The 23,723-nt window shown below is 41.3% G+C and overlaps 1 protein-coding gene across 2 annotated transcripts in view; it reads left to right on the top strand.

Annotated features, from left to right (window-relative positions):
* MOSPD2 (motile sperm domain containing 2) overlaps window positions 1-20,631 on the top strand; it is a 46,087-nt gene extending 25,456 nt beyond the window's left edge. The window contains exons 6-15 of one of the 2 annotated variants that reach the window (XM_045290751.1): window positions 1,624-1,684; window positions 4,842-4,880; window positions 7,916-8,040; window positions 10,311-10,487; window positions 10,920-11,035; window positions 13,032-13,128; window positions 14,277-14,373; window positions 14,781-14,910; window positions 17,528-17,630; window positions 19,725-20,631. In XM_045290751.1, the coding sequence (XP_045146686.1) occupies window positions 1,624-1,684; window positions 4,842-4,880; window positions 7,916-8,040; window positions 10,311-10,487; window positions 10,920-11,035; window positions 13,032-13,128; window positions 14,277-14,373; window positions 14,781-14,910; window positions 17,528-17,630; window positions 19,725-19,766 (987 nt within the window). In that variant the 3' untranslated portion in view covers window positions 19,767-20,631. Of the gene's footprint in view, window positions 1-1,623; window positions 1,685-4,841; window positions 4,881-7,915; window positions 8,041-10,310; window positions 10,488-10,919; window positions 11,036-13,031; window positions 13,129-14,276; window positions 14,374-14,780; window positions 14,911-17,527; window positions 17,631-18,155 lie in introns of both variants that reach the window. The other variant, XM_045290750.1, reaches the window with a different exon arrangement.
* Window positions 20,632-23,723: the final 3,092 nt, after the last annotated feature.

Genomic DNA, 23,723 nt, shown 5'->3' with positions numbered 1-23,723 from the left:
TTGTATATATTTTATAAGATAATTTTCATATAGAACCTTACCATGATTCACAAAGATTTCAGTCTGCTTGGGAAGATGTAGGCAGAATTTCAAGGTTAAAATAACCCAACAAAATTGTTTTACAAAAGCATCTGTTAGACTCTAACCTTTCCAGCTGCTTGCCTGGAGGAAAGGCAGTTACTGAAATTACTCAGTAGTTGTCCAGTAGAATCAGAGTTTTAGGAGAAGTAAATCTCTTCCTAATATTCAAACTAGAGAAAAATGTCTCTCATGGGTCCTCAAAGAAGACATTTTATAAGCGAGTGAACGATGTCCTCCAACATCCTTCTAGAATGCAGGGAGCCATGGGTTTCATAGAGCTACTTCATGCATCCTATCAATGTCTCTCAGATCACCAGTCACTTGAGATTGTATGAGCAGGAATAGTCCATTTCATAAAAGATGAAAGCAAGGCTATTGAAACAAAGAGTTTTCAAGCATTATTATAAACTGGTGAAACCCAAATTTGGCCATACCTCTAGTCATTTTCAGATATTTTCTTTGACTTATTAACTACAGTCTATTGAACTTTTGCGACAGTGGAAAGAATGATTCATTCTAAGGTGTAATTAGATACTGAGGTTTATCTCATATAATAAGTACTTAAAATGGGTATTGACGCTTACTTGCAGTTTACTATAGTTAGAGATGCTGCAGCTCACACATTGGGGATGAATTTATTGGTTCTCATCTCCAAAACAACCCACCTCTCACACATTGTGATGGATCTAAGTTTGCTTGGTTATGTCAGAACCCACAGTTTTTATAAGGTGGCTGATCAGGATTTAGCAAACCAGGCTGTGACCATGAAATAAAAGGCAATGAAACCATCCGTGTGAACACAGCCGAGACTCAGTCTGATTTCATGTTGCTATGGTCACCATGAGTTGGGATTGGTTCAGCAGCACACATCACACACAGAAATAAGCAAAGAATATGCTCAAAGCAGTAGAACTACCTGTGTATACTGTGTCACCCACAAATTGGAATAGGCACACTTTACCACTTGAATGAATAATATAACCTAGAAAATAGATTCTAGTCCCTACACAAAAAGATTTAGGATGCCAGGAGTGAAGTAAATACTGCAAGTGGTCACATTAACAGTTGTGTGAAAGGTGGGTGAAATGAATTTTATTGACACTGTCATGAGGTATAAAAATTAAGTATACCAGCCTTTATATACTTATGTGATATCCTTCCAAATAGTTTGCTTGTAAACTGTACATTTGTTTCAGTAATTTTTTAATTGCTCAATAGATTTTGAGAATTTCTCTATGGAGAGTGCTGTTAGATCCATTTTATAATGCCACTGTGCCTTAGTCACCTGAAACATGTGACTAGTTTGAGGTAATGTGAATGATGCTAAAATAACACCAAGCTATCTGATTCCTTTAGCTTATTATAGGAGCTCAGTGACGTAAACCCTTAATCCTGGAGAGATGTTTCTATATGAGCTAATTTTTTTAAATACTTAGTCATTGTCTTATTTAGATGTAATGTATCACCTTTATAAAATGTACTATTTAAAGCTGTTTAATCTGGATAATCTGAATTTTTTTGAACATATAATCTTTATTTTAGGACATGGATTTTGTACGATTTATCATCAACTGCTTTAAGGTTTATTATCCTAAATACCTCTGTAAGTAAATTACTCTTTTATAAAAGTAAAGCATCTAGACTGTGGGCAATGTTAGAGAATTGTGGAACCATGTTTTATTTTGGACTTTTATGCCTGAAACATCGTTTTCTGATGAAGTGCTTTAAGTATGTTCAATAGAAATTTAAGTATAGCCCTTACAAGGAAAATTCTTGCAGTTAATTTTAAAACTCTTAAGTTTTAAATTACATACATGGCATGCTATAACACGCACATACACGTACAGGGACACAAAACTATACCTGCTTGAGAAGAACCCTATTTTATGAATCTGAAATTTTGTTTATTTAAATAATATTATATGGAACATCTTGGGTAGAAGAACAGGTAGGCGGTGTTGGTAAATAAAGTACAGTAGGATAAGCAGTAGCAACATGCTATGCTGTTACTAATTGCTATTTTAAGAGTTGCCATTAAGAAAGCACTTGGCTAGAAAGAAGGTTGTACTACATTTGAACCTGGCATTTGGCGTTTGCTTTTTAGTGTTTTGTTTTATTAATTGTGACTCTTCCCTTAATTACCTGAAAGAAGAACTCCTAAGCATTATGTGTTCAATTTGCAGTTGTTGGATTTCTATGATGATTATCCCCTGGAGAAATCAGTGTGCCACCCCACATAGACAGTCAAATATATTTAACCCTAATGGGTGGAAAGTGAAAAGACAGAAGGGAGATAATAGAGACGTCAGAAAATGGAAAAGTTGCTGGTTGACTTGGGCAAACCCTGGTGGATACCACCACTAGGGTCTTTTGTGACCCCGGGACTCAGGTGATGACACTAAAGTTAAAATCCCCAAATCCTCACACTTTGGGCTTACTGTCACATTGTTAACATAAACACTGAGTGAGGAGCAAACAGAAAAGCATGGTACATCTCTATGGTCAGTGTCACCTCCCTTTAGAGAGGATTAGGATTGATGAATGGTTTTAGGGGAAGAGAATGGCCAAGGTAACCAACATTCAATCTAGGGTGCCGTAGGCTCTGCTGTTCCTTATGAATTGTTCTTAGGTGGCACGGACCCAGATTCATTAAGGCATGTTGAGCAGTGGCAGGTAGTCAGGAGGGAATTACTACTCCATATTCGTAGTGTTTTTCTTCTCTACAATATGACAACATCAGCTGCTTGTTGAAATATCGAAAGGACCTTGGGATGAAACACTAAATTGTAATAAATATCATGATTATCAAACACATCCATGACCCTTTGAAAAAAACTATTTGTGAAGTCATGGATCAATAAAAAGTGAATTGGAACGCTGTTCATTTCGATCGCTGTTGTCAGGTGCTGTGCAGTCAGTCAGTTCTAACTCCCAGTAACCCTTATACAACAGAACACTCCACTGCCCCACCCCGTACCATCCGCACAGTCATTGTTCTGCTTGACTCTATTGTTGCAATTGTTGTAGCCACTGTGTCACTCCATCTTCTGATGGGTCTTATTTCTGGTTGCCCCTCTACTTCGCCAAGTACAGTGTCCTTCTCCAGTGACTGGTCCCTCCTGATAGCATATCCAAAGTACATGAGATGGAGTATCACTCTCCTCTCTTCTGTGGAACATTCTGGCTATACTTCTGCCAAAATATACATTTTGTTCTTTCAGTCTTTTGGTAGTCCACAATATATTTGGTATTCTTCATTAACACTGTAATCTCAAGGAACTAAAATTAATTCCCCTTACATATTGGATTTTTGCAGCCAGTGAATTTTGCTTAATCTTCTGTTGTTCAAAATATGTCATGATATGTAAATATTATATAGTAAAATCGTGAGCTTAGGTTTTTTTAGGCATAGCTCAGGTGAAGACTAGGAAGGTACTTCTTTGCTCTTGGTGTGTGTCATTACATGCACAAACAGGCCCAGACTTATGTACAGCTTGTAGTTACAAATGAACCTTCATAAAGCCCATTATAAATACAAACTTGTGGTATAAACAATGGCTTGTAATAATGAGTGCTACTTTGTAATGTGCATCAAAACATTATAATTACTATATTACTGTAGTAAAGATGCTTTAGTGTATCTGGAATTAATTCTTTAATGTCTTTTAATGCATAGAAAGGTACACTATATTAAGACAAACATTTGTCTAGCTGGCATTCGATATGAACCATATGCAGCAGTTCCAACTGTACAAAAACTTTGATTCAAAGACTTAGGTATACAACTTTGCTCATAATCCATGAATGGCCTGTGCTTGACTTGTCCTACCTGAATATAAGCACTCTAGGACAGGGGTTCTCAACCTGGGGGTTGTGACTCCTTTGGGGGTTGAACTACCCTTTCACAGGGGTCACCCGATTCATCACAGTAGCAAAAAGACAGTTATAAAGTAGCAACAAAAAATCATTTTGTGGTTGGGGGGGCGGTCACCACCACATGAGGAACTGTATTAATGGGTCGGAGCCTTAGGAAGCTTCAGAACCACTGCTCTAGGAGGTTCTCTGTTCAGAGAAGAGTAAAATTACATTTTGATTCATCTGGAGTAGGAGAATGAATGAGATGTCAAAAATCTCTGATTTCTCACTCTTATAGTTGTTAACAGGGCTGTTTAATATCTTCATCTCACTGTGTAAATAATACTTCCATATACTTTGGCATTATTGGCTTCCTGGAGCTCATAATTTTAAGAAAAGTAGAACTAAAGCACACTGAGTCATTTATTAAAAGTGAGGGGATGGGGCAACTGTAAGACTAGTTTAACAGTATCCCTGAAAAATTCTATTTGAGGCTATAAATTAGCCTTGGTAATCATTGTTAACATTTGTTGACCTTCAGCAGTAACATGTCGTGCCACATCGGAAGACGCCACTTGCCCTCTCCGCTGTCTTCTTTCATACCGCTTTGCAAACAAAAGCAGTATATTTAACAGACTGTTTTTCAAAGGCCAATGATAATATTCATTTTCCGTAAGCAGTCGTCTTGACGGAGGGAGAGGAGGGGGTGGGCCTGACCATTTCTGAAATGTTAGTTCTCTGCCTGAATTCAGTCGCACCACCCAGTGTTTAGCTTAGTTACATCCAGGTGCTCCATTTTTCTAGTAACTGAAATAGTATTTAAATAACTTAACTGAAATATCATTTCATTAACGTAAAAACCAATTTTTAAGTCACATTCAGTGAATGTTTTTTTTTTCTTTTAGCAAAACTGGTCATCTTTGATATGCCTTGGATAATGAATGGTGAGTTTATTGTTCATACTTTCCTAAAAGAAAGTGTTTTCCTTTGCTAATCTAAATGTGTTTCTGCATTAAAAAACCAGTTATCTCACACTCAGTTTGCACGATAGAATCTGGAACTAGAATAGTGAAAGGCTAGTCCTAGGAAAACCTAGTTAATCTTCCCTCCTCGGTCTCAAGGTACTTGCTAGTGTTCTCTAAGTACAGCCTCAAAATATCAACCACTGAGCTAACACTATGACAAGAAAGCTGTTTGTCACCCACAGTCAGGATATGTCATAAAACACAGACTTGGGCCTGGGTGAGATTTTTCTCCTGGGCTTCAGGTGTTGAGGTGGGTCATTGAATCTGAAATTCACCCCAAATTACTAGTCAAATTCCCCTTAGGATAGTCGTGGTATATTTTAACAACACCAAAATAGTCATTGGAACACACTTGACCAATTTTAATGTGATTTGTGAGTTGAATGTTCTATTCAGAGTGGCATTTTCATGTTTGTTTACATGAGTCACTTGTTAAATTGAAAAAATGATCAATGCATCTAAAAGATAGCTCTTTGCAAAGATCAACAAAATAGACAAACTGACCAAGGGAAGAAAAGACGACTTGTTACTAAAATCAGAAATGCAGCAACATTTTTTTTTTGTAAATATGAAATGGATTATAAAGTAATACTCTGAACCATTGGACACCAACAAAGGAGATAAGTTTCCAGAAACACACAAATTTCCAAAGCCGACTCATAAAGAAATAGAGAATCTCAACAGATTATAACCAGTGAAGATGTCATCAGAAAAATTTCAACAAAGAAACATCTTGGCCCAGTTGGCTTCTCTGGTGAATTCTCCCAGTTGTTTAGAGAGAGAAAAAAATAGAGAGCCTTCTTAGGACTGTTCCAAAAATTAGAAGAGAAATGTAAATAAATATGCGTTATAAAAATATAATAAGAAGAGGAGAGGGAACACTTCCTAGAATGTATCCTATGATACCACAAGTGCCCTATTATCAAAACCAGACACAGCATCAGGAAAGTTAGTTAAACATTAGTATCCCTTATGAACATTATCAGCTACTAATGGGAACAGGCCAGGTATCCACTGATTGATGAATATCCATATTGAAGAGTATTACTCAGCCATAAAAATAACAGTAACATGATGACCCTTTAAAGCAATGGTTCTCAACCTTCCTCATGCCACAACCCTTTAATACAGTTCCTTATATGGTAACCCTCCACCCACAGTTATTTTCATTGCTACTTCCTAACTCTCATTTTGCTACTGTTATGAATCGGGCAACCCCTGTGAAAGGCTTGTTCTACCCCCAGAGGGGTCACAACCCACAGGTTGAGAACTGCTGCTTTAAAGCATGTGACACGAGCGAAACCAGTTAGAAGAAGTCACATGCTCGTATTACATAATTCTATGTTAGGGAATGTTGAGAATAGTCAAATCTGTCGATACAGTACGTAGATTAGTGGTTGCCAAGGCCTGGGGTGAAGTGAGTATAGAAAGTGATTGTATAATGGGTACAAGATTTCTTTTCAGAAAATGTTCTGGAACTAACTAGTGGTGATGAATGTTGAACTTTGTAATATACTAGAAGCAATCATATACTGGAAAGGGGTCACTTTTATAGAATGTGAATTATGCTTCCCTAAAACTGTTATTAAAAAGTCCATTTTTAGTAGTTATTCAAGTAGCATAGCCTCAAACACAAACTTTTGAAAGGAAAAATTTAATGATTTATTTAAAAATATATAAAGTGTACTTAGATATAATCTCCTGATTTGTCATGCTATTTTACTTCCTGGAATTGTTTTCATGGACATGTTTTGCCCATGTAATACTTTTTTTTTGTTTTAGTTTCTTTGCACTCTTTAGAATAAAAAAAACAAAGCCTGACCGGTTGTCACTGAGTCGAATCCAACTCATGATAACCTCTTGTGGGTCAGAATAAAACTACTCCATCAGGTTTTCAGTGGCTGAATTTTGGAAAGTAGATTGCCAGGCCTTTCTTCCCAGGGCCTCAGGGTGGATTCGAACCACCAGCCTTCCAGTTAGCAGTGAACACCACTCAAACCTATTTGCACCATCCAGGGACTCTGTGCTTAGAATGTTATGGTGCATCTAAGGTTTAAAATATTAAGTATACATATGAAATGGCATGACAAAATGAGATGGAACTACCAAACGATTCCATTTATATAATTTATTTCCACCCATCCCTAGATTCCCAACAGTTAAGTACATGGCAACGCCTGTGGGAAAGATAGCTAGCATTTGTGTTTAGGAAGAAAAGCTGAGAGGTTGGTGCCCTGGCCTCCAGGTAGCTCAGAGTTGCTTCCTCCTCTGCTAGTCCTCCCCACTTGAGTCACTTATTTCCGATTGGGGGCAGGTGGGGCGCAGGACTGCTAGAACTCCCAAGTAGGAGTCAGTAACTTTTTCCAAATGAGTCTGCAGTCAGTTTCCCAAATCACCCTGCAGTTAGACTTAGATCCTGGAAATGTTAGTAGTTGGGATCATCAGTCAGTGGTTTTGTTCAGAGACCAAAGGCTTGATGAGTTTATTAATGTGCATCAAGTCCATTTACCCCTTCTGAGTCTTTCAGGAACATTCAGAACCTATGAAGGACAGGGGCATTGTAAACGCCTGCAAGTTCTAGAACAGCAATTCTCAACCTGTGGGTTGCAACCCCTTTGGGGGTCGAACAACCTTTTCACAGGGGTTGCCCAATTCATAACAGTAGCAAAATTACAGTTATGAAGTAGCAACTGTAATAATTTTATGGTTGGGGGGGGTCACCACATCATGAGGAACTGTAGTAAAGGGTCACAGCCTTAGGAAGGTTGAGAACCACTGGTCTAGAATGTTATTGAAGTATCACACACTATTTTAAGATCAGTCTAACCAGATGCAAGCCCAAAGAAATTTCCGCAGACCTAAGTGAGCAGGAGCCACAGACCCACCAAGAAAGAGAATGAAAATAATTTAGTAAGAAATTGAAAAATTGAATGAAGTCACTGTTTTTCCTTCAGCTGCTTTCAAACTTGTGAAAACCTGGCTGGGGCCAGAAGCCATGAGTCTGTTGAAGTTTACAACGAAAAATGAAGTCCAGGAGTATGTCAGTGTAGAATACCTGCCTCCCCACATGGGCGGAACTGTAAGTATAGTATATCCGAAACTTGTTTCAAAAGGCATTGAGTAATGGCGCCTTAAGTACTCATTTCTTCAAGAAAAAAGACAAGTAGTGTCATAACTTCCAAAGATATGTCATAGATAGATACCCTAAGTAGCAAGGCATGTCATAGGCATTGAAACTTTAACACGATTAGTTTTTCATTATGTTTGGATAGGTAGTGTCTTTCCATGATTTGAAAATGAAAAGGTATTAAAAGGCATCCAGTGAGATGTCTCTCTCCCACTTCTGTCCCCAACTACTCCATTGTCCTCACCAGTTGCATTTCTTCTGTTTATCTCCCGGGATGTGTAGATGTGTTGATGATGTAAACAAGCAAGTATATATAAATCATCCATCTCTTTTAAGCAGGTAGTGTACATAGCGTACGCACTACCGTACCACCTGCTGTTTTTCTTCACTTGTCTTGGAAATCATTGTGTGCAGAGCTTCTTCCTCTCTGGCTCATGGCTGCCTAGAATACAGGTGACGTAGTGGTCATGAGTTAGGCTGCTAACCACAAGGTTGGCAGTTAAAAATCACCAGCCATTCCTTGGGAGAAAGACGATGCTTTCTATTCCTGTAGAGTTAGTGTCTCGGAAACCCATAGGAATAGCTCCACCCTGTTCTACAGGGTCACCATGAATAGGCGTCGACTCCATTGGCAATGAGTGAGCACCCCAGCGACCAAGGCTGAACTCTTGAGCCATTTCATTTCCTTTTGATGTGTCTTTGGTCTGTTTCCACTTATTTGCTGGCAGGCAATCTTTTCATTTTAAAAGGTACTGTTAACTAGATACAATAAAAACTGTTACCACATATTTACTACTTACAAATAGAGAGACCTGGATTAAGTTGACACATGCTAATATTCTAATGTTACCTAACAGTGACGTTATTGTGGTAATGACTTTATATATATATAAACTGTGAAACCTATGGATTTTGTATGCTGTGGTTAACTTGGTGGATAATATTTCAAATATTTGATTGTTACAATCTACTTTGTATACTGCTGGCCTGGCAAAATTATATTCATCCTAACAAGATGAAAAGTTTTGATATGTCCTTTTGTTTTTTGTTTGTTTCTTTTGACTAGAGAAAAACTCAAGCTAATATTTTTAACTCAACGTTTGTTACTTTTCTATCCTGAGGCTTTCTGCTTTCACTGTTTACCCTAGAAAGACATACTGTGTCCGTGCAAGTACTACCCTTAGGTAAAATAGCAATTTGATTTGACTTGCCATTTTCAATAATCTGTCCGTAGAATTGTTGTAATGTAAATTGAACAGCATTTAGTGATTTGTATTTTCCTGTGTAAAAGTGTTTTTGTTATTTCTCTTCTCTGCCATTAGTAGACTATTTCTTCATAATTATAATTGAATTTGTAGCAGAGACATTCTCTGTTTAACATTTTAAAAGTTTTTTTCTCAAAAGAAACATCCACATGAACATACTGATTCATATAGGTCTCCTTGTTTTAAAACTGCTGTAGCATATTCCAGTATATGGGTGTCATATGATTTCATTGGTTTTTCTCTGAAAGCTCTTTATTTGCTTCCTAGTTTTTATTCATTATTAATAGCACTGCAGTGACTGTTCTTGGAAATAACTCTTGAATACACGGGTGTAGCAAGTGTAAGTAGAGGCTAGACTCCTAGATGTAAGAATCGTGGGTCCATAGAGACAACTTAGTTTGAAATTCTGATGGCTGTTGCCAGGTTACCTCCAATGAGATTTTCTTTTTCAGTGATCGCTTTACCCCTTGAGCTGTTAGTCTGCTTCTTGGTGGTTTCCCTGTTTACAGAAGTCTTTTGTGTCCATTATGCATTGTAAATATTTTCCCAGTTGAGGCCTTTTTCCATGTGGTCTGTTCTTAACACGTGTTTTGTTTTTGTCAGTTGTATCGGTTGGCTATTATCTGGGTTTGTGCCATTCAGAAATGTTTCATTTTTTAGCTAGCATATAATTTCTGGTCAGTATTTCTGTAATGGCTTCTATTATGTTTGTACTATGTTTTGTAAGCCCTTCCCTACTTCAGCATTCTGTTTGTAAATTTCTCTCTGTGGTTTTCTGGAACTTACCAGGCTTTCTCTTTCTCTCTCTCTCCCTCCCTCCCTCTTTGTCATGTTAACTTTCACTATGAAATAAAATCTGTTTTTGTGACCCAAGAACTGAATTCACAGTTCATTAAGAGGATAATTTCTCTTATCTACCTCTTATCAGGTTGTGAGACAAATGGGTTTTTTTTTTAGGATCCTTTCAAGTATAGCTACCCACCACTGGTTGATGATGACTTCCAGACCCCATTGTGTGAAAACGGGCCTGTTGCCAGTGAGGATGAAGCTTCCAGTAAAGAAGATATAGAAAGTGATGGGAAAGAAACCTTGGAAACAATTTTGAATGACGAACCACCAGCTCCTGTGAAAAAGGTGATTCAAGGCATGAAAGGAAATTGAGTCCAAAGTTGGAGTCTAGCCCCAGCCCTGCCTGGAGTGGCTGTGGCCCTGAACTCAATCCCCTTTGGCATCTTTCAATGTCAGAAAAAGAGGAAGGATGGGACTCACTATATGAAAGGCCCATTTCATACTTTTGTAAAAAGATTGGCAAAAATGTATCTAGAAGGAATTATTCTATCACAAATATCTAAATTGATTGTTTTAAAACTGTTTTGCTCAAGTTTCTGTGCCTCATTTTTTTAACGAGCTCGTGATGAGCTGTCTGCATGAGTTATCAGAGGTACAGTAGAGGTACAAATCAGGGGGAGAAGTTAGAACAATGTGTAAAACTCTGTAAGTAGCCCTAGTGTCATTGGACCATGAAATTGCCTTATCTTTTCTATCTTCATAATGCCTGGTCTGTAGATTAGCCCAACGGAACAGCAGAGCTCCAAAGCCGAAGAGAACGAAAAAGTGGATTCAAAGATAAAAGCTTTCAAGAAACCATTAAGTGTGTTTAAAGGACACTTACTACATATCAGGTAAAATTTTAAGAATCTATCAGCTATACTTATAGAACAGAGGAGCCCTGGTGGCGTAGTGGGTTACTTGTTGGGCTGCTAACCACAAGGTCCGCATTTTGAAACTATCAGCCACACTTCGGGAGAAAGATGAGGCTTTCTACTCCCATAAAGTAATGGACAGTCACAGAAACCCACAGGGCAGGTCTTCCCTGCCTATCCGGTGGAAGTGAATCAGAATGGACTGAATAGCAGTGAGTGAGTGAGTGAGTGAATGATAGAGTACATCTTGATCATCTCGAGGGAGCTACAAAATTAACAAAATATTTCCTGTGGACTTTGTTTTAAACCGGACAGTAACAAAGCCAGGGGGATCTGATGACTCTGCCTACACTTCCAGGCTAAGCAGCTATTTTTTAGCTTTTGTTCTGTTGTTCCGCTGAGTGTATGGGAAGGGGCTGGCTCTCCCTACATGGCAGGGGATAAAAGTGAATATCTGCATCTTAACAACTGTGAATGCTATGTATTTAACTGAAGACACGTCCCAAACTCAGGTTCCAGCGAGCAGGCCAGGCTGGAGAAGGGAAGGTTCTAGGCCCACTGGTTGGACTTAACCACTCCCTGTTTCTCTCCTCCCAGGGACCTCACAGTGCCTCTCCTGCAGAGACACCTGAGCCAGAATTAAGGCTGTCTCCCCAGAACTCCTCCCAGTTTCTGTGCTGGTTGCCTAGATCAATTTGATGGCCTTGTCCAGACTGGCTTCTAAAAGGCAGCTAGCCACTGTGCCAATTTTCTATCTTGCCCAGAGCTGGGCAGAGCCCTTCCACAAGAACAGCTCCTTCAGACAAGCAGAACTCCTAGGTCAAATGCAGTCTATTGAGAATAGGTGTACTCTATCATTCATTCACTCACTCACTACTATGCAGTCCATTCTGATTCACTTCCACCGATGTCCTCTTTATATGAGCACAGGCCCAATCCTTTCCATTGTTCTTGAAAGGATCGGATATAAGGTGGTTCATGTGATCAAGCCACTCAAGCTTTGCCCAAGTCAGTGAAAGTTTATGCTAGGTCCTGGTCCTGGCTGTGACCAAGTGTAAGAAATTGTGGCTTTTGAAGTTGGTTTTGTTATTGGACAAGTTCTTCCTTACAGTTCTCACCGCAAATTTTATTTCCGTGTTTATTCCTCGCCTTCACCACTTCTAAGAAAATGCCTGAACATAGGTCCTGAGAAGTGTCCTGTCATTTAAATACATCTCTACTGGCTTTGCCTTATTAAAATTTACTCCTGTTCTATTGGTGTATAAAAATGATAGCCCATTCTATTGTACTGGTAATGATAAAGCTCAAACCTTAGGAACGGACACTTGTGAGGATGGCACAGAACCAGGCAGTGTTTTGTTCTTTTGCACAGAGTGCCATTGTGAGGCAGAACCAACTTGGTGTAACATATCAACTAAGGTTGAAGGAAGCATTATCTTTGCTTTTCTTTTGATCTGTTACCTTCCTGAAAAATGTCCATCGCTCCACCGTCAAATTGTGCTGAGTATAGCCCTAATTCAGAAGCTTCTCTCTTCTCTGGGATTTTGCTTTTGATCCAGGGAAAAACCATAACACAAGCTAACAAAATCCATTCCAACTCATAGAGACGCCTGCAGGAGGGAGTTGATCTGCCCTTTGGGTATCTGAGGCTATAAATTTTACCAGGAACAGAACCCTCATCTCTTTCCCTTGGAGCGGCTGTTGGGTTTGAACGGCTGACCTTGCAGTTAGCGCCCAACACATAAACCCCTACCCCTCCTTGGGGAAATCCATAGGACTTCTTAAATAGCATGTATCGAATCAATACATTTAAGGCACAAAGTATACTAGGGATTAACTGCATTGTCTTTTTGATGATGGGCTCTCTTTGTCCAAATGCACAGAAAATGTGAGTGTACTATTTTCCTTCAGGCTTAGTTTTTGTTGTCATTAATTCTGAGTAATACATATGCTTTATGCTTTGGTCTTATCACAGCCCAGCCGAGGAGCTGTATTTTGGAACTGCAGAATCTGGGGAGAAGAAAACGTTAATAGTGTTGACAAATGTAACTAAAAATATAGTGGCATTTAAGGTAAATATTTACAGATGACTGTGATGATAATAAACAAATTATGGGTGCAGATTTTAGATGCATAATTGAAAGAAGTATGATTTTGAAATGGAGCCGGATTTTTATTTCTGTTTCAGGCATGTTGCCTTTCCTTCTAGTTCCAAGCACGTGGCATCGTTTCTCTCGAAATGTCCCTGGAATCTGTGTCTCCATCTTGAATGTGCCAGAATAAGCCAATGTCCAAATTGACCCCAAGGTTTCAATGGTTGCTGTAATTAAAAACCCAAGAGAAATTCTTCCTCATAGTATGAATAATTGAATACCTAATAACAGTGAAAGATAAAATTCTAAAATCAAAAGTGCCAAGTGTGGTATATTCTAGAGCAGCAGTTCTCAACCTGTGGGTCACCACCCATTTGGAGGTAGAAGGACCCTTTCACAGGGGTCGCCCGATTCATCACAGTAGCAAAATGACAGTGATGAAGTAGCAACGAAAATAATTTTATGGTTGGTGGGTCACCACAACATGAGGAACTGTATTAAAGGGTCGTGATATTAGGAAGGTTGAGAACCACTGAACTAGAGGATCGCTGAATTTGAATATTAACCCAATGCTGAGGGACCGTAAACAGTTACAGTCTCAGAAACCCACAGGGAGTCGCTATGAGTCAGCACTGACTCGATCGCAGTGAATTTAGTTTTTTGAGTTTATGCATTAAAGTGGCTAAGAAAGAGGCTCCCCTGGCAAGTCCTCTCCATGGTGTAGCTAGCGCTTCCTTAACTGTTTAATTTAGAATGATCCACTAGAATCTTCTGGGTGTGTGTCATTTGAGGGTCTGCTTTTTTTTTTTCCCCCCTGAACACTTATTGCCACAGGTGCTCAAGTGAACACTCGGTTCTCTGCATCTGTATGATTCAATTTAGGCAATTAACAGGATGAATATTTAACACTTGGATCAATGTGCTGCTGGCAAGGCTAAGTGATAATTGACGTTACGAGTAGCTTCCATAAATTGGTGGAGAGACCTTTTTTTTTACCTCTTGGTGGGAGGGGCATATAGTCCATGTTCAAAAACCAATGAAATTGCTGCATTTAACTGTTTGGACCTTGATAATTAATTGCTCTTTTGAAAAATCATCTTAGAGTCATTTCCGCTCAAAATACACAGGTGAGGACGACTGCGCCAGAGAAGTACAGGGTCAAGCCGAGCAACAGCAGCTGTGAACCTGGCGCTTCGGTTGATATAGTTGTGTCTCCCCACGGGGGTGAGTTGCATGAAGCCCACTAAAGGGTGTCGTGAGGGGGCAGGAGCCTGGGACAGGGAGAAGTGGGCTCAAATTTAGACATTAAGGGAAGATCGGCAAGCGGCCTCAGCTCACTACTCATCTGCTGTCTCCAAGGTCAAACAAGATGGTCTTGGGAGTCTCTCCAGCCCTTTCCAACATTCAAATGTAATTGTTCTGGAACAACTAAGTTGGCTTAAAACGATCCTGTTTGAAAGTGAATATCCAAAGAGCAAAATGAGGAATCATTCTTTTTCCGAAGAAAGCTTGCCTTTTCCCAGGCAGCCCCATCCTTTCCCTGCCTTTCCTAGCCTGATGTCTTCAGCCAAGCACCGGACCCTTTAGAAGGGTCCCCCGTGTATTTGATGAATGCCCCTTTTGGAATGCAGGTCTAACCGTCTCTGCCCAGGACCGCTTTCTGATCATGGCCGCAGAAATGGAGCAGCCATCTGGCACCAGCCCTGCCGAGTTGACGCAGTTCTGGAAAGAAGTTCCCAGAAACAAAGTGATGGAGCATAGGTAGGCTTTCGGCTCTGCAGAATCAACGGGAGATGTGTCGAGCTGGGCGAGGCAGGCATTTCAGGGTCTAGTGTGCCCTTGAGGTCTGCCAGGCTCTGGGCAGAAGCCAGGCTGCAGGCCAGTACAAGACCCTAACTACTCCAACTTCCAAGTGCAGATCTCTTGTCCCTTCAGTCGCCCTGTGGGAATGCTCACCTTGTCTGCCAGGATGTTTGGGATAGTGGGAACTGGCAAAAAGGAGCCTCAGTGATGGCTAGGATAGCAATCGTGCTCTATAGCCGTTGAAAAGGGTGAGGACCATCTGTTTAATCTGAGCTGGAAAGATGTCTATGATGCATTATTAGATAGAAAAGAGGTTTTGGCCTCCAAAAAAGATATATGACATTTGACACTCACCTACTTCATTGGAGGAAGGCCAGAGCATGTAGGTACATGCATATATGTGTGTATATGCATGTATGTGTGTCAGATACTGATCGGTGCCTTAAACGCTGCACAAAGAACAAGTGGACTGAGGAAGAGTATGTGGTGTGGTTTTGTTTTACGTGGTGAAGTGTTCTTGTTGTTTATAGCATTGGCCTTCAGATGGGTTGGGGATGGAGAATACCCCCAGGGGACTTTGACCATGATGTTTTTAGTTGTCACAAGTGGGAGAAAATGGTGCCACTGGCATCGAGTGGCTAGAGGCCAGGGAGACTGCTCAACCTCCCAGAATGCACTTGCCGTAGCCACCGCAGGATTGCTCAGTTTAGCAGGTCAGAAATGTCACAAATGACAAAACCTCTAAGGCAGTGGCTCTCAACCTGTGGGTCACAACGCCTTTGGGGGTCAAACGACCCTTTCACAGGAGTCGTCCGATTCATCACAGTAGCAAAATGACAGTAGTGAAGTAGCAACAAAACTAATTTGATGGGGGGGGTCACCACCACATGAGGAACTGTATGAAAGGGTGGTGGCATTAGGAAGGTTGAGAACCACTGCTCTAAAGGATAGTTAAGGAAGGCCACTCTAGGATATCTGAACCGAAATTGAAGGAAACAAGAGAGCGAGCCCCCTAGATAACTGAGAAAACCTTTCCCCAGGTGGAGGGGGACAAGAAGTGTACTTAGTGGATGTGGAAAACAGCAGGAAGGTAGTTCAAGTGGGTAAGAGAGTGTGGTGAGAGGTGAAGCCAGGAGGTTATAGGGAGGCAGATCATGGCCTAAGCGAGGGCTTTTATCTTTGAATAAAAGGAACAACTATTAGAGGGTGCTAGGCAGCACTTCATGGTGACTTGTTATTTTTGTAAAAGATTGTTCTGAAGCCTGTGTGCAAACACAGGGAGCCGGTCCAGAGGAAGGCAGCAAGGGCAGCGAGAGGCCTCACTATGGCTGACTGTGGGGCAGTCACCCGAGTTCGTGACATTCATGTGCCCGTGCGGCCTAAAGTAGCCTGCTGAGGTGGGTACTGTGTGCACCCGTAGTTTGTAGAAGACACTAGAAAACTAGCTGGGCATGGCTGAAGGAGCTGCAGGTCTCAGTCCCCAAACCGTGGGGAGGCACTGATCTGACTGGAATTGCCCTGGCCAAGGTCACACTCCCACTGTTGACCTGATGAGAACAGAAGTAGGCCCAGGGAGACTATTTCCCTTGCTCCCCCTGCAAGGAGGGATACAAGTTGGGCCAAGCCTGGAGAATAATAAATCCACCAAGTAGTGAAGTTATTCTGTGGTGACTGCCCTCTAAGAGGGAGATCCCTGCACAGAGGCGGGGCATAATGCTGCCCTGAGGCCAGGAAGGATGAGGGTGGGCATTGGCCAGTGGTGTTGACACCAGAAAGGTGATCGATGATATTGTGGGGAGCGCTTTGGCTGGAGCCAATGCTAATAGCTATCCAGAAGCTACCTAGATAGGAGGAGGAAAGTTGATGCAGGGGCTCAGCCTGTGGAGGAGGACTTAGGGACAGCTTGGAAGGAGGACAGGCTTAGGATGGAGCTTTAAGAAGACATTGCTTTGGTTCTGGTTTGCTAATAGGAGAAATTTGAACATTGTTTAAAAAGCCAGTAGCAAGGATCAGTTGGTGAGAAGAGGTGGAATATAGCAGATAGACAAAGGGCAGTGCAGTGCCTGGGAGGGGTGGGGAGAATGGCCAGAGCCTCAAGGGATGGAAGGACAGAGTGTTACACAGTAGGCAAGTCTGGGCTGGGCTGGGCTTTTTAAAAATGGAATATGCTCACCCCTCAATTGGAGAGGTCAATTATAGGAGAGCCTACTTCTGGCTTTTATCAAGCGGTTACTGTGGGAAGATTGTAGGTTCACAGACACCGTCCCAAGCGACACTGACTTGACACTGAGTGTAATTCCTGGGAAGGAGCTTGTGGAGGCCAGCCACAGCTTGGCTGGGGCTGCCTAACTTAACCAACTCAACAATGCCAATCAACAGCAAATGCTGACCGCTAGTTAGACGTTTCCCCTTTCCTGAGAAAAGTGAGAATCCCCTTCAGATTTCTTTCTGTTTCCTATACTCCAGTGCTTGACAGATTTTTTTATTTTGTTTTGATTTTCTATTTTACTTTTTCTTTTTAAAGGTCAGTCACATAACCATTTTTTAAAGTGATGTTTACTTTGGATTTTGATAGATTGAGATGCCATATTATTGAAAGCAGTAAACCAACCACTCTTCCTTTAAAAGATGGTGCTCTTAACATGGCAGATAAAACCTGGGAAGATATATGTCTGCAGGTAAGAATCCATGCTGCCTACAGACAGCAGGTTTGGGAGTGCAAATCTGTGGTCTTCTTTGTGGAGGGAAGGCAACTCAGAAACAGCAAGTGCTGCGTGAGACATTTGGAGATTTTCCTTTGGAATAGAGACCAGCGAGAAAGGTCAGGGTGCTTCAGGGAGTAGCCAAGGGTCCCATCTAATGGGAGAGGGGCCAACGGGGTGCATTTAAATGGGAAATAAATGAAGGCATGCCCTTGCTGAGTCTCTTACAGGAGGCCCCAATGATTCAGTAGCTATACTCACAGACAGTGAGGGCTTTGCTCCTTTCACAACTAGAAGTGACCAATTCCCAAAGGAGAGGAAGTGGCGGCCGGGCCACCAAGAAAAACTCCTTCCTGGTTGCATCTCTTGCACCTCCAGCTTGCAGAGTAGAAGGGCCCTATCCTGCAAGTGTTTGGATTTCTCATATTCCCTGTGTGTCGTACCCTTGAGTAATGTACTGTTTTATTAATACACATCTTTCCTCCTTCTTTCCCTCTTTAGCTCAATCGTTTACTAGAAAACAGTAGGAGACTTCAAGATCAAGTTCAGCGCTGCATCTGGTTCCAGCAGCTGCTGCTTACCCTAACTATGCTTTCGCTTGCTTTTGTCATCTCGTTCTTCTACTTGCTGTACAGTTAGAGCAGGTGTGCCCCTGGTAGGCAGCGTGGCTCCCCCATTTGAGCACTGGAACAAGAACAAAAGGAAAACCACTCCACTTGGAGTCCTAGAAAGGGGTTATGCGTTGCTTATGATGAGGGGAAGAGCTGGCCGGCTTACCGAGAAACCCTTAGAAAATGCTGATGAAATCAACTAGCAAGAGATTCAATAGGTAGTAAATAAAGGTATATCCATGGCATAAATTAATTGTTGAAGCATAATTTATATTTATTTTCCTTTGGGGTTTATAAAGCGCTAGCTGAACTGAAAAAAATGTGTAAGTAAAATGCTCTGTGGCAGTCAAAACAAACAAATGAACCCTGCAGTCTGCTCGTTATGATGGAATTATGACAGCTGAGCCTGTGGGCTTGCTTATGTAGGCTCTGTGTATGGGAGAACATGGGTACAAAAGACAGAAGATCAACTTCCACAGAAGCGTGTCTGCAGTCAGGACTTGGTGATTTTGAGGACTCCTTCCAGCTGATAGCCACTATTTTTTGGGAATGTAAAACGCTCTGCTGCCAAACCACCTCTGGCCTGCCTGTCATCCTCAGCGCTCCTTCTCTGCAGGCTGCCTTGGATTCCCCCGGGGCTCTTTTATGAGCACACTTCCTTTTTCCAGAATTTGGAAAAACTGTTTTCTCTGAATTCCTTCTGTGCCATTCCAGCTCCTGCATTGGCCCGCTCTGCTCACCTTGGGAAGAGCCTCCATGCAGACCCTAAGTTGTACTTCTTGACCCTCTCCGTAGCCAAAAGGAACTCGGTTATTTATTTATTTATTTCTGTTGGAATGGGCGTGGCGAGCTCCAGCCCACCAACCTCACTGGCATGGCATCGCTTCCACCTCACAGAGCACTGTAGTTTGTGTCCATTTCCAATCCACCATGAGAAGGAAAGTTAGAAAAAGCTGGAGCATCTCTGTGGCTGCACTCAAACTTGGACACTCAAGGGTCCACTAGTGGCTGAACGATGGAAAATGCTAATTCCTGGAAGGGGGTGGGGTGGATGGTGCTGTGAAACCTTTGAGCACGGGGTGAATTCGCCAGCTTGCCCTTCTGCCTTGGTCGCCATCCTTCCAAATGGCTCCTCACCTCACACGCACACTGCTGGAGCAGGGCCTGGTGAAGTGCGGTTTGTCTAGTCGTCCATTCGTTCATTTGCAGTTCATGCTGACTGAAATGTCAGTCTACTTTATGTCAAAGAAAAAGTCCGCCTGCAAAAGAAGTTTTGCGTTTCCATTGTGCCATGTTCAGAATTCCATTGTTGTCATTATTCTGAGGGTTAGTGTTGTTGGCTTTCCTGTTGAGATTTGGACATTCCGAAGTTGAGCTCTGAGTTCCTGTGACGATAGAAAACCTTAAAAGGACACTGGTCTGGTACTTTGTCTTAATTGGATTGATTTTTCTGTTTCAGTTACCCAACTCCAGATGCGAAACGGACAGCAATCCATCCTAAGTATACTAGCCATCATAATGGCTCCTCGTGTCAGGCAGGGCCCAGCAGCCATCCCTGCCTGGTATGCTAACGTTGGGCCTCTATTAGAATCCAACCCCAAGTCTTTGTGTGTGTTCTTTGTTCCTCCACAAATAAATGAGGAAATAACTCACAAGATTGGAAATTTGTGGTCCTAACAGTGTCCTTTTAATGTTTCACATGGAAATTCTGTGGGCGTTCTAACATAGCCTGGCTTGATGTCTTATTCCTCCTTTACGACTGAATTTAATAACATGTCTCTTGTGAATGTCAGTCTGTTCAATGTGACTAGGCAGAATTATTGACAATTAACGATAAAGTGAAAGACAGACATATAACTACTTTTGTTCTTGTCTGGATTAATAATATATATTTACCTTTGAGTCTATTCTCTCCATTTGATTTTATTTAATCATACTTGTATGGTGATTTGGGGGAACTCTACAGTTTGTGTTTTGATTATTAAGGATTTTATTATTAATCTTGTCATTAGCTGTTCATGACCAAATTACCAAGGACCAAGCTTTAGATTTAGATTTTCGTTTTCACTTGGGAATAGAAATTGATTCTCCTTGAAAACATTAATGAACTATTATAAAATTGGTCTGCAAGTAGCTTAATGTGATTGCTGGTAAACCTAGCCTCAAATTTCATAATTATACCATAACTGTTTTTATATCTTGCCACTAATTTTGACTGAATTTAATAGCACTTTATTGTACAATTGCAAAAACAAATATATTCCTAGAATTGTTGCCAGTATAATTTCTCTAATGTTCTGGTGCTTTTCATATATTTTCAGTATTTTTATTACTATATTGATATTTTCTTTGTATAAATTGATCAAAAGAACATGTTTTCTATTTTAATAATATGTTTTAGAAAAATAATTACATTTATGAAATAAATCTCATCAGGAAAAAACTGTGGTCTCTAATTGATAAAAAGCATTTAAGGACAGCACTGCCGACTTCCAAAGATGCAGTCCCAGCTCCAGGAAAGCATGCCCTTCCATGGCATTCTCCCTTTCCCCTGAGCCTTGCAGTGGACCTGAGTGTAGTGTGACGGTCGGCTGCTAAACTCAGAACTAGAGCTGCAAGGAGTCAGAAGTGCCCCATGCACTCCAACCCTAATGTCTCCTTCCCTTTCCTGTCTGAGAGGAACATGCAGGAAAGAGATTAGCAAGAACTCTTGCCTGGCTGTGGCATACAAGGAAGTTGGCAGCCTGGCCCTATAAGGAGGCACATAGCTTTACTGAGGGTATGGGTGTTGGGCACTAGGGAGGGACACAAGGCAGCCCAGGATGATCACTGACAGAAAAGGTCCCAGGATTGTTCATGTCTGGTTCCCTCATCACTGGAAGAACTCTAAAGTGGCAGCTACCTCTCAATCAAAATGCAATGGATGGGATAGGCCCAGCGTCAAAACTTTCCTGGTTACACGTATGCTTAGAGGTTAGAACTAGAAATGCCAGATCAAGTACGTAGAGAGTCCAGACAATCGGATAGGCTCACAATGGAGCCAAAAAGACATAACAACCTAACAAAAAGCCCCAATCAGCCAGGGACCTTGAGGTGCAGTGGTCTCCCTAAAAGATAATTTATAGCAGTGGTTCTCAACCTTCCTAATGCCGCAGCCCTTTAATACAGTTCCTCATGTGGTGGTGACCCCTCCAACCAAAGTGTTATTTTTGTTGCTACTTCTTAACTGTCATTTTGCTACTGTTATGAATCGGGCGACCCACAGGTTGAGAACTGCTGATTTATAGGGAACAAGAGCACCTGTGTAGCAGATCTCCATCTAGAGAAGGGCTGGCTATAGCCATCTCAGCTCTTGGCTAATGCTCACCACCAACTTCGTTTCCTGACATCAGAACAAGTGAGCCCCCTCCCCCTTAGAGGGCTCTTCTCACCATAACCCACTTAGTCTAACTGAGACCATGGTAGTTGAGAATGAGGACTCAAATGATTTTGAAGTCCCCCTGTGCAAGTAAGGAAGATAGACTAACCTCTTTCAGCCTCAGTTTCCTCGTTAGTATACTTATTTGATAATCATACTACTACCATGTAGGCTTTCAATGAGGATGCTATGACATGGTGCATTTAAAGCTTCCATGGAGAGGTTGCCCTCACTTTGCCAATAAAATGCCTCCCACCCCCATTCTGTCTCATCTACCTTTAGCTTGTTCCACTTGGGTTGATCTTGAATCATCCATTCTGTCCAAAGCCAAACATCCCTCTTCCCTGCTTTGTATTCCTATCATGGCCTTGGAAATTCATGGGATAGAGGTAGAAGGCTGGTGATAATGGGCCACACTTAAGCACCAAGGAAGGCCTGGTGGGATGCTTCCTGACTCCAGGGTGCATACAGATCCCCAAAGAGCACGCCATGCACACATATCAACCTTGTAGGTTCCACTCATAGTTTCCCTTGAACACTGTAACAATTCCATAAAATGATCACCCAGGTTCTTTCACCTCGGCATCTCTCTTTTGTCTTCCTGAGCAAAAACAAAAACCACCCTATAACTTCGGACTTTTGTTCATACCATCTTCACCTGCCTTCTGCCCTCTGCTGCACAGAGTAAGAAGAGTACTATCTCTTCCAAGTGTTCAACTATTTAAAAAGAATTGTGATTTAAACTAGGAAAGAACATAACATCTCTGTGGCCTGTAGTGGTAAGATATGAGGGTAAGTAAAAAATTATTTGCTACAAAATTACAGCATGCTTTATTAGAAATATCAGAATGTGAAATTTGTTTCTTGATGTATCCTTCATCTAACTAACATTTTTGAAAAATCTATTCCTATATCCTTAACCCTTCCCTAAAGAATTATGCACATTTTCATTTACATATGTCCAATGACAGCTTTGGGATTCAAATCATCCTTTTGTATGTTCTTTGAGTTCGAGAGCAAAAAGAAGTCTGAATGGGGCAAGATCGGGGCTATGGGGTTGAAGGGGTAATGTTTCCCATCAAAATTCCCATAGGACAGTCCTTGATAACCCTGAAAAATGAAAAGGTACATTGTGATGGCACAACTTTCCTGGTCTTTTTCTCATACGTTTTTTTTGTGTGTTCATAAAACTTCCTTATAAGCCCCATGACCATCCTGTGTCATTCAAGATCTATGACAATAACTTCTTTGGAATTCATAAAAGTTCGCCAGAGCCTTCTACGCTGACCTCTCTGCCATGAATGTCACTGACCCAGCAGATCCGCTAAGAAGTCGCTCTGTTGATTGATTGAACCCCTTTTTTTTAAAAGCGTACTAATAAGTGAAAACAAGTGTGTGACAGAATTTGCAGCCATATGCTGATTGGCTCATGGCACAGCCCTGTTCAAACACGTTTTGTTTGAAATAAACCTGTGTGTGTACATATTGGAATCTAGTAGGCATCTTTTCTCTCTCCCTCCCTCCCTTTCTTCCTTTCTTTCCTTACCCTCCTAGGTGCACATTGCATGTCCTACTAGAGTGCAAATTTGAGGTTGGTACATTTTCAAAACACCTTTGGCCATATGAAAGTGACCTCCTGTCTTATTCCAAAGCTCCACCCCACATTCAGGGGTAGGGTATTCTGGAGGGGGGGTGTTGGGTGGGACCTTCAAGCTCATCCAATTAAAACCCCTCCTCATCTTCCAGACCAGGAAACAGGCTTAGAAAACAAGCTCACCTTGCCCAGGCCTACTGAAGACTGGCTTCACAGATGTTCTTGACTAGAAAGATGAACTAGACCTGCATTAATTTAAATGCTGAATGGCAGGCGTGAGGAACTGTCCACCTCTACCTCAGATGGCTTTCTCCAGTCTCACAGCTTCGGTTCACACAAGTACTCAACCTGGTATAAGTAAATTGCTAAAGAAAAGTATGTACCATGGTTTTAAACATTCGTTCAATCATACACGCACTTGAGATTTTCACAATGCATTCACGTAC

Source organism: Echinops telfairi, unplaced genomic scaffold (genome assembly GCF_000313985.2).
Source record: "Echinops telfairi isolate 266 unplaced genomic scaffold, ASM31398v2 ScPeMD7_53;HRSCAF=182, whole genome shotgun sequence".
NCBI lineage: Eukaryota > Metazoa > Chordata > Mammalia > Afrosoricida > Tenrecidae > Echinops > Echinops telfairi.
Note: the sequence above shows the minus strand (reverse complement) of the source record. Positions and strands in the feature narration are given on the sequence as shown.